General features: G+C 39.3%; 1 protein-coding gene across 12 annotated transcripts in view; it reads right to left on the reverse strand.

The window, feature by feature from the left end:
• The window catches only part of CASK (calcium/calmodulin dependent serine protein kinase), a 569,868-nt gene that overhangs the window by 78,667 nt on the left and 479,189 nt on the right, over positions 1 to 12,012 (reverse strand). For all 12 annotated transcript variants that reach the window (XM_075589720.1, XM_075589721.1, XM_075589718.1 and 9 more), the window contains one exon: positions 10,876 to 10,954. In XM_075589720.1, the coding sequence (XP_075445835.1) occupies positions 10,876 to 10,954 (79 nt within the window). The remainder of the gene's footprint in view (positions 1 to 10,875; positions 10,955 to 12,012) is intronic.

Raw genomic sequence — 12,012 nt, forward strand, 5'->3', positions numbered from 1 at the left:
AGAGCAGAAAGTCCTACAGCAACTTTCAAAACTTTAAGTGACAAATCAATAGGGCCAGATAGGATATATCCAAGGATATTTACAAATAGCGTTTAGGGGAGTGCAAGCCAAACCATTAACATAACTATTTAACCAGTCACTATTAACAGACTTAGTTGCAGATGACTTGCGTAGAGGGACTACGCTTGTTCTTCCCAAAAGAGAAAGTAGTGAAGAGGCAGGTAACTACAGGCCAGTGAGCTTAATGTCAGTAGTGGGGAAATTAATGGAAATATTGCGGAAAGATAAAATTGCTAACTATTTAAAGTCCAGCAACTTAAAAGATCCCAGCATGGATTTACTGGTGGGAGATCATGTCAAACAAACCGATTTGATTTTGTGGATTTGTAGACTAAGGTAATAGATCAGGGTGGAACAGTAGATGTAGCTTACCTAGTTTTTAGTAAAGAATTTGGCACTTTCCCACATACAGTAAAAGACCAAGAAACAAGTTGCCATGCTTGAGATTGGACTCTAAGGTGGTAGACTGGATAAGACATTGGTTGAAGGACAGGTGACAGAGTTGTGCTAAAGGGAGAACATTCAGAAGAGGGAAATGTGACCACTTGTGCTCTTTAATATCTGTATTAGTGACATTACAATTGGTCTGCATAAGAAAGTATGCCTTTTGCAAATGACAAAAGATCTGCAACACTGATAACACGCCAAAGGGGGGAGCGGTGTAAAAAAATGATTTCGATAGTTTAGAAGAATTGTCCAGTGTGGGGCAACTAAAGTTTTCTACAATGGCAAAAAGTGTAACCTTATGTACCTGCGTCACAAAATCCATTAGCAGAATACAGAATTAATGGCACTATAATGTCAGCCTCTATAGACGAAAGGGACACAGGAGTCATTATTTCAGCAGACTTAAAAAGTAGGCAAACAATGTAACAAAGCAATGTGAAAAGACAGCAGGATGTTAGGCCTCATAGGGAGAGGTATGATCATCAGACAGAGAGGGGTGGTGATGCCATTTTATAGATCATTGGAGAGACCTCACCTAGTCTATGGTGTTCAATTCTGTACACCATACCTCTGGAAGTATGTAAATAAATTGGAGATTGTGCAAAAAGGGCTATTAAGTTGGTACATGATCAACAACATAAAACTTATGAAGAAAGTCTATAGGACCTTTAATATGTACATCTTAGAGGAAAGAAGAGAGGAGGATATGATCAATACCATCACCTACATAAAGGCCTTTAATAAAGTACAGGATGGAAGCATATTTTAGAGAAAGAGAAGTGCTACAATAATAGGTCATACTCTGAAGCTGGTGGGTTGCAGGTTAATGGGGAATGTAAGTACTTCTTTAACGAAAGGGGGTTGTTTTGTGGAAAAGTTTCCAGCAGAGGTGGTAGGGGCTAATACAGTAAGAGAATTCAAAGATGCTTAGGCTATACTAAATATGAAAGAAAGCAGAGGACTGAATAGGGTCTGAGGTTTTACAGATCGGAAAATGAGCAGACTAGGTGGGCCTTATCTGCTGTCAAATTCGATGTTTCTATACCTAAGGCAAATGGAGACGAGGCAAATGGTAACGAGAGGCCAGAGTTTAGATATGTGGAGGCGCAGAAGAGTATAGCGCCTTAAAGGCAAATGGGAGGGTTGTGCATCGTTTAGATCGAGAATAATGGAAGCCAGCAGTGATATTTCAGGTCAGAACAAGATATGAGCCTAGAAGAGCATATTATTCAAACAGCAGCAGCATTTTTAATAGATTGCAAGGGAAGAGAGCAAAAAGACTACATAAAAGTATGTTGCCGTAAGCAATAAAGGCGAGTACCAGGGTATGCAATTGTGTTGTAGTAGTCAAGGAACAGAGGAAAGGTTGCAGAGGAAGAAACAGCAAGATTTTGTAACATTTAGATGAAAAATGAATAAGATGGAGGAGTCAAATACAACCTACAGGCAACATAGATTGGGTGGATACTAGTGGTATTGACTGTAATGGAGAAGGGACAATGGGCCTAGTTTGGGAGGGAATATGACAGGTGAAGGTGAAGGTGAGGTGCAGACATTTTCATATACATTTTGAAGACACTTGCACACCCTTTCTTCTTCTTATTGTTTATTTGTAAAGCATCAACATATTCTGCAGTGCGGCACAATGGGAGTACAGAGTTATGTATATTACATAAACATAATGACATACCACATAAGGACAATCAAGAGCAAATAGATACAATAGGTAATGAGGGCCCTGCTTGAGAGAGCTTGCAATCTAGAGAGAATGTAATACTGGTAATTACAGTATATAACTTCTAAATAAACTCAACCTTGGATAACAATTTAATATTAAAATCACACCCTTTCAAACACTGCCCATCACGGGCAGAGTAATAACTAACAACACGGACTGGCAGCACAGTGGGAAAAAACATGAAGTCCATTAATTGGTATATTTTGCCTTGCATTTTTTATTGCAGCATTCCTTAATAAATGAAACTAAGTTATTACCAGAAATGATTCAGATTACAGTTTATCCTTAATTGAGGTGTAACCTGCTTGTAGAAGGGATATGTATTAGGTGTTACACATAGGCATTGTCGTTAAGTTGACAGAGAGAACATCAGTTATATGTTGTGCCTGTCTGTGTAGTGTGTTTGTGTATTAAAGTTGCATTTCAAGCTGTGTTTTAAAAAAAATAATATAATAATAATAATTCATTCAATATGTGCATCAATACAATCAACACACTGGCAAGTGATTAGCTAAGTTGCTGATCGATCCGTTCTCCTGTAATCGAACTCTAAAGTTCGGCGCTGGGTTCACTAAATATATCCTGGGTCCTCTTCTTCTGCACTGACAGCCAATGTTCTGTGAGGAAGATCATGTGACCAGGCAGGCACTACATTCAATTGGTTCACTGCTATAGAGGGCAGGGCTCAAAACAGTGATACTGTTTCGGAAGGGGATGTGACTTTGTAAATGGTTGCTATAGGAACAAAAATGCTTGTTACATTAGAATACATTAAACATTTCTTTCAAATAGTTTATTTTTAAGTTTTTTAAATGCTACAAGTATTTTCTCATAGTACAGAACTGATTTATTTAAAAAAAAAAAAAAAAACCACGTAAGTAGGTTATTGCTTGAACTGCAGCTTTAAGGTACGTATCAAAATTCTTTGCACCAAATGTCACTACTTTTGTCATTGTGAGATTGAAGGATTGGTTCCTGGAGGAGTTAGGGAGGAGTTGCTTAGAACATTATTATAATGATATGCAGGGCTTGACAAAATATGAAAAATGCTACTCGCCAGACAAAAAAAAGCACGTGCCTCCAGCCCCAAATTTTTTTTTAAAGGGCATAAATTCCTAAGAAAAACATCTAATAACTTTTGTTTTTGATAATATAGTTTATTTATTGTATTACAGTTATACACTACTACAATCAGTATTAGAAATACATTTATTATATTAAAATGTATGAATGAGAATTTAAATCGTAACAATATATATCTCTCACTGCCCCCCACCCTCCCTCAGGCCTCTCTCACTACCACCCCTCTCCTCAGGTCTTTCTCACTGCCCCCCTCCCTCAGGTCTATCTCACTGCCCCCCACCCTCCCTCAGGTTTCTCTCACTGCTCCCCACCCTCCCTCAGGTCTCTCTCACTGCTCCCCACCCTCCCTCAGGTCTCTCTCACTGCTCCCCACCCTCCCTCAGGTCTCTCCCACTGCCCCCCACCCTCCCTCAGGTCTCTCACACTGCCACCCTCTCCCTCAGGTCTCTCTCAATGCCCCCCACCCCCCTCAGGTCTCTCTCACTGCCCCCCACACTCCCTCAGGTCTCTCACACTGCCACCCTCTCCCTCAGGTCTCTCACACTGCCCCCCACCCTCCCTCACTCCCCCCCACACTGCCTCAGGTTACTCACTGCCTCCCACCCTCCCTCAGGTCTCTCACTGCCCCCCACCCTCAGGTCTCTCTCACTGCCCCCTGCCCCCCACCCTCAGGTCTCTCTCACTGCCCCCCCCCCGTTGTCCCTCTTTTTAAATATTTCAGACACCAGAGTTTCCCTCACTGAAATCATGGGTTTTCCATTTAAGATGTCGCTTTATGGTGTAGGCCTCTGCCCTCTCGGCACTTTGGTTAGGAGTAATGTCTGCCTCTAACCATACCGAGGCTGTTACTGCTACGGCTCCATGGTCTGTAAGGGGGGAGGACTGGAGGCTGGTGCTGCTGTCTTCCCCTCCTCCTCACATACACACCTTCTGGGGCTCTGACTCCTCACCCCGACATGTGAGACTGACAGCCCGGTAAGATATGTCAGAATTCGTTACAGCTGATCTACCGTTACAGGGTGCGCGTTAACTTTAGTGCGGCCTCCAGAGCGGTCCTTTGGTCGCAGTTATGAGGTGTCTGTCTATTGATGTTATGAGAAGTGTATGGTGCTGAACAATCCATGTTGTTGATGAGCCGCACCGCTTCACAGTCCCGGCATGCTTCTGGGATCCGGTTTCATGACGACGCAAGCAAAAAGAGCTGCGCGCGCAACGAACAAACTAATTCCTCGTAATCTCACGAGAACTTTTACCTCCTCCCATCTTTACAACCAAGGTGCGGTGAAGTCAATAAAAGTATTACTACTGACTCAAGGGAGTGGCGGCCTCGCCTGCGGCTAAAATGCACTCGCCCGAGGCGAGTGGGCAAGTGCATTTGTCGAGCCCTGATGATATGTATTAGAGTGAACAATTTGCCTTCTCGCCAGGTCTGTGGTTATGATTACCTTTCAGCTCAAGCGGTTAGCATAAAATGTAAAACTCAAACAAGTTTCATACATTTGCAAATGACTGAACTGGAGCTTGCCACTATGATGTTAAAAAGGCAGTTCAACTTAGCGCAACATTTTTTGTTGCTGATAACTTATCAGTTTAATTGGCATCCTTGGAAATATTCAATTACCCCAAAGTAATGGTCTTACTTCATTTCATCTTGTAAAAAAATATTTTTTCAATCACTTCTTGTCAAGAACACTCGAGTCAAGCATATCAGCTACATATGGTTATCTGTTTCATTAACGATGGCACCATAATTACTTTGTAAACAAACAAAGCTAAACTAGAAAGTTTGATGACAAAATAGTGTGTTTTTCAACTTTGTATTTAGAAATTACACAATGATGAAATGGCAGGCGGGGGGTAGTGCAGGGCAGCTTTAAAGCAGAGTTCCATCCAATGAATCACAACAGCTAAGTATACATTACATCACATTGTAACAGGGACTTATCCCTGTTAAAGAAACGTGCCTCTAATCCAGCAGTGTGCTGGTTAATTGCACACCAGCAATTAGTCAGACTCCACCTGGCTGATTAAGACTCTGTTAGAAAAAGCCTGTTCCCAGAAACAGGAAGAAGATTTTCCTCAGTACACACGTGTGCTGACAAGAGGAAAGAGGTCTTGAGCAGAAAGGCTCTGCTGAGATCAAGACACCCAGACACCTATATTCCTGGACACAGGGGACCCAGGAACCTACCAGAGACTAACATGAAGGGCCACCTGCTTTAAGGTATCTCTTGGGACTTTGGGGAATAGGGTGGTAATGGGATTATCCCTCCAGCCCTGCAGATAGGGACTGGGGAAGTAAGTTAGCCCTTACACAGGGATAGATGTTTGTTGTTTTTGTATATTTCTGTTTGCTGTGCTATTTAAAGGAACAGGCAATAAAGCCTTATTTTAATTTCACCTTAAAAACGGTCTCCATTGTGTACCTCTGCACACGTCTCTTACACACATTAAAAAAAAAAAGTGCCAGAATAATAAACAATATTTTACTCTATTATAATATTGGTGCCTAGGATCCCAAGTGAGTATACATTTGTGTTCCCCAAATCCCTAAAAGGTATTAAGCTTAGAGCCTAGTATTTTGGCAAACGCCTTTGTATCTCCATTGATGAGCTATTGTTATATAACTAGCGCATCAAGTTCTTGCCTTCTGGGGCATGACAGCAGCAGAGGGCATTTCTTCTGGAATATGATATTTATTACAACATTTTATTGAACAAATTAACCAAGTGGGGAGTGGGGGAGAGGTGCAAATTTGTTGAAATAAAGGTTTGTGAATACATCTGAAACCGGGACTTTGGACATTTTAATTGTATGTAAAACCTCTCCTGATGTGACCGAGAATTGCACAGATGCCTCAGCATCCAGAACTGACAAATTACATCCAGAAAGATATTGAGCAACAATAAATTCACTTTATCAAGGACAAAGGTTTGGTTGTAGATTATACTAGTTTATACACATCTCAAATTCTTTGTTCATGTGCAATAGATCATATTTGAGATAACGAGCCTTATTCCCAATGGCATAAATATGAACACTGGAAATTTTGCTACACAGCCTAATAGCAAGAAGTCTGCTTTATTTGCTCTAACGTAAGATCTAACTGCTTAATTTTCTATGAGACCTGCATTTTCTATGAGAACAACCATCAGTTCTGATCTAGATTGGTTGTTCTTGTTTCTGATTAACAGGGAGCGGGTGATATTATACGATTTTTCTAAAGACTACAATTGTCTGTTTAGGTGATTACTAATTTCTAATTGCTTTTTCTCTCTATGATGCTGTGCTAATAAGTGCTTCTCAAATTACTGCTTTATGAGCAGCTCTTCAACTTGTGGCCTGTTAGCCAAACCCTGTTCCTGAAGAACCTTGGCTATCTGCCCTTGCAAGTTTTCTTTCAGTTGCTGAGGCAGATATGTGCATTGTTTTATTTTTACACTGAATCTCACTGTAAAGCTAAGGTGACAAATATTTATGGCACAGATTTAGATATGTATTACTAACAAAATATAAGCAAAAAAGTATGGCAAGTTTTATATAAATAAAATGACAATGTGGTACAATTCTTGCCCTTGTGCTTCCACATTTTTGCTAATGTTTGCCTAGTTGTGAAGAGCAATAGCATAGATGAAGAAATTTAATCAGAGGCGTTAATGTTAAAATAAGTGCCAATAATAGCCTCGAAGGCATCTCTGTTTTTAGGAATGCCTAGGAGTTGGCCGTTAACACACGGATTAGATTTTGCCATTTTCTGTTAAAACCCTTTAATCCTCAAATTAACTCGGCCATGGTTGGATCATGCTAGATTATAATATCTGCTTTTGAAATGAGATTCATAAGATCTGTGCCAATAAATATGTAATCAAGTCTGTAGTTAGATAATGTCTTTTAGTGATAAGAATGTGCTAAATATAGTAAAAATCCACCAAACCATGTGTTTACCATGGAAATGTTAAATTTAAAAAAACAATATTTTAAAATACTTGACGGTTAATTTCTTTTTAAAAAGGTAAAATCGGCTACATTGAACCTATTTAACTTGCCACTGTACTGGGTTCACTTTTCTCTCACGCTGGACTGCCTCCTTTATAGGTTTGTAGACACCACTTCAGATTTGTATTTAAAATATTTAGAAAATGAAAAGTTGGTGCAAAATTTTATATTTATGAGACAGATGATTTAGCCATTTAAAAGTAATCTGAAAAAGTAGAATAAAGGAAATATGTTAAGGTCCCACTAGCTACTAGTGGACAAAAGCAACGTCAGTGAATATAGTTGTGTTGAATATAATAACACATCGCTATGAAAGCCTGTGAGAGTGACATTGTTCACATTATCAGTATAAAGTGATTAAAATCACACTCAAAAGTAGAGAACTGCATATTATTTTCTCAGCATGGGTCATCGCTGTGAAGAACCCAAAACGCTGGAAACTTAAAGGCACAGTCCAATTACTCAACATGCATTTGAGTCGATACATTGGAGATTTAATTGAAGAAGCAATCCATTAGTTGACAAATATAATAAAATAAACTTAACATATGTAATTGTCTCCTGTAAGTAAATATAATCAATCATATTTAAAGCAAACCATTTAGATTCCTTTGGAAATAAAGAGAAGTCAGTGGTGTCTCTGAATGGTGGAATGCTTCTCAATCAAGTGTTTTCTAATCATCTACGCATCCCCTGACCCTGATAGACGGCCAAAATAAGGAGAGGGTGAGGGCTCTACCTGTGCAAACTCCTTTGAGAATGCCTGAATTGTCTCATCTCACCATGTCAACAAAGAAGATTTAAGAAAACATTTAACACTATTTATACATTAGGGGTCTGAATTTTATAAAAAGGGTCAGCTATACTTAATTTTTTAAACGTTACCCCCATTGGGTAACTTTGGTGCCAGTAGGTAAAGCGCCTTTATGTGAAAGCACTCGGTTATGCAACACCCTCTCTGGTACATTTACGTTATCATTTAAAAAGTGAGAACCCGAAAAACTCAGGGATAAAAATAAATAAACTTCTTTCTTTATTATCGCAAACCAGAGTTGCTTAATCCTTCAACATAAAATGCTGGGAGATAATAAAAAAAGATAGCGGGTTATTTCTCCTATCTCCCATCATTTTATATTGAGGGATTAGGCAACTGTGGTTTGTGATAATAAAGAAATTAAAAAAAAAATATCCTTAATTTTGTGCTGAGTTTTCTGGTTCTCTCTGCTGCTGAGTTCACACCGGTTAGCTCGGAACACTTTAGCACCATACAAGGATCTTCCACCTTTCACTCTGTCTTTTATCATTTAAAACCGTTTTTTTTAATGCAGAGAAACATAAAAATGTACATCAGATAAGGACCAGTAGACATACTGTACATCAAAGACAAAACAATACTTAAGGCTTTGATTATGTACATTTTAATCTTTTAGGGGTTTCTTGTGTCTTGAGAAAGCTTATTTTTTGTTGTTTTGTTTTAATTCTTTCAACCCTTCTGCTGGAAGGCTGTTCCATGTGTTTACTTATTACTCTTACTACTTACTACTCTTTCACGCTTTTCCAAATTTCCAGTCTATGACCCTATACCAGGGGTCCTCAAGACCTACCAACAGGTTTTCAGGATATCCCTGCTTTAGCACAGGTGGCTCAGTCAGTCTTCGACTTAGCCACCCATGCTAAAGCAGTGATACCCTGGAACCTGACCTGTTGGTAGCTCGAGGATTGGAGTTGGCTACTCTTGCCCTACACCTTCAAAGGATAAAACTACCAAATGTCTCAGTTTGCACATCTGTAGAAAAGCACAACAAGGTCAAGCCTACTTATATAAATGTAGCCTAGCCTCCGGCCGCTACTTCTTTTCCTGGGCGCTACCACTGTAAGTCCTGTTAGGTGCAGGCAGTGGATGCGTTAATTCCTTCAGAAAAGCCTTGTGTGCTATTGCGCCCGTGGATACATTTGAGGTATCCAAGGGCGGGCTTAGAAAGAGCCAAAAAGTGTCAGCCTGAGGGGTGGATACTGGTTGGTTCACATGCTGGATGTAATGGCCTGTTAGTATTCAGACCTGCTCTGTTATGGGCAGGGTTACAAGCACAACCCAAGGGTATAAATACGGGCACTTTCCCAAAAGTGGGTGTGTCTCTTTCCTCCCCCTGTGGGGTGAGTACCAGCTACCCTGGGTCTCATTAGGAGGCCACAGGAGGAGCACAATGCAGAAGGCCTGGTATGGGCCTCAAGCCCTATTAGTAATACCTTCACTAGGGGAAGCAAGAAAAGTGATGTACCTGCTGTAAGATCCTGAACATGCAATAAATACCATGGAAACATCTATTAGGCTAAAGAAAGGTGTCAGTCTGGGCCATCCTACTATCCAGAGGATCCAATCCATGCTGACTAGAAGCGCTGCAACCAACAAAGGTACCCTGTACACCAGTCCTGATGATTCCTCACACCACCGCGGAAGTGCTCAGACCTTCTGTTACCTCATAGGTACACACCACACCGCAGTAAATATGGAGTAGCAGACCAAATCTCACTTGGGGTGGGGGTAAAGGGGCTACATAAAGAATAACATCTTGGTAAATTTGACAAAACCTATGTTTGTTTAAAATAATATATGGCAGATTCCATTTTTAGAGCTGTCCCTTAGTGTATCAACAGAACATTACTGGCTCACTTAAACCTTCCCCAACCAAGCCTTAAAAATATGGTATCTGTATCAAAGCACGATCAATTATACTAACAGGGATCATTTTTTTGTTTTTATTTAAAAGACATTTTTAATTGAATCTTTTAATTTATCTTGATGTATATTTTATGTTTTAAGTGCCATAGTTGATACAGTTAGATTAAAATATCAATTGATTGCTTATAAATAGTCAAAGTTACAACTTGTTGCTTACTAAAACTATTTTTGAATCTTTTTTGTATTATTATGTTTTTATTTTCACTTATTTTTTAACATCACTTGTATTCTTGGCTGTTGGGCATTTGCTGGTCGTTGCCAGAGGAACCGCCACCGGTTTTGTCATCATGCATTGTCCGTGGAGTATACTTAACATGGGGGATGTTCTATGTTGAGGAACAGGGGTGGGATTTCCGGTTCATGACCTTAACAAATGCTGGCACAAAGTGCACGGATGCACGTCAGAGGTTCTTCTCAGGTCCCTTGTTCACTTGTATGTTGCAGCATGCAGAATAAAGAATATTTTTTTCAGCAATGCAGCACTCGCCAGCTGTTTTCTTTTTTTGGAACGCAATATCTTCCTCTCTTCCTCTGTTTGGTCCGCAGTGCGCAATTCATGCTGTAACACTTGGGATAACCTTTCCTATTCACAGAACATTACTGGCTCATTTAAACCTTAACCAACTAAGCCTTAAAAAAAATGTGGTATCTGTATCAAAGCACAATCAATAATTCTGGTGTTCCCTTACAAAGTGACCAAGCTCATATAGAAAACATTTTCCTTATCTTGATATGAAGTAATTTTCATTTCAGACATGCCAAAGAAAATAAGCATTATAGAACATGCAAATAAAGTGCGCTGTTTTTTTACCTTGCCTATGAATCATTCCTCCATGCATAATTCTGGCAACAATACAATGGTTTAGCTCGTTCATCTTTAGTGTTATCCCCTGTTGAAAACACAAAGCACATATTTATTTTGGCTGACAGGGTTAATCATATAAAAGTTAAAGTTTGACAATTTCAATATTTTTTTTATAAACCAATTAATTATATCTGCAGCCACAAAAACGGATAAAAGATTAGTGATAATAGCGCTAAAACTTAAATACTACCTAGTGAATTATCAATATATAGTGATAAGTGAAATATAACCCATACATATAGGCCAGGCTGCAGAGTAAATAACTGACTAGTACAGACAGATATAAAACATGTATATGGTAGACTCTGTTTGTTACAGGCGCCTGGTTTATGTGTTACATGCAGCCACAAAAAGCATTTTAGGTATATGTGGGGTCACATCAGCATTGTTGGGTTAACCATGCATTGTTTCACTAAAATTAAAACCCTGCAAGTAATATAAAATATTGAATGATTGAAGGATTCCCATCCTTAATGTGTTTTTTTTTTTTTTTAAATACTGGACGTGCTGATACAGTAACTCTGCCCTGCCAGGCCGCCATTCTCTGTTTTCCTAAGCCCCTTCGTCATGTGGAGAACATTTCTATAGAACGCATTCATTTATAGCCTGGGTTTAACGGTTTGTGGGAACATAAGGTAGCAGGTACCAATGCAAGTAGAAAATTCAGAGAAGATTGAAATCCAAATTAAGTAAGTCAAATAGTGCTACAATCATCCTTGAGTTTTTATCATTATTATTAAGAATATCATTACCCAAGCTAGGGGGAACTATGGGAGACAGAAGTGCCTATGTTACCCTTGGAAACAATCCTGTTCAAGATACATTGGCCTCTGATATCCAAGAACTCTTATGAAAATAAAATCCATCAGTGCCCACAAGCCAATGAGTAAGACAAACATTATTATTGCATACAACGCTCCTTTTATTTATTGGCAATCTTTTTTAATCCCTTATATGCAGGATTGGATGAATGGTATAAATACAGGTTGGATACTTTTACCTACTCCCTTGTCTGATTGCATTTAAATTATGATAAAGGTTTGTAATTCAGCACCTTAAATAAAGGACACTGTTTAAAAAAAA

The sequence above is a fragment of the Ascaphus truei genome, chromosome 3 (assembly GCF_040206685.1).
Source record: "Ascaphus truei isolate aAscTru1 chromosome 3, aAscTru1.hap1, whole genome shotgun sequence".
NCBI classification, from domain to species: domain Eukaryota; kingdom Metazoa; phylum Chordata; class Amphibia; order Anura; family Ascaphidae; genus Ascaphus; species Ascaphus truei.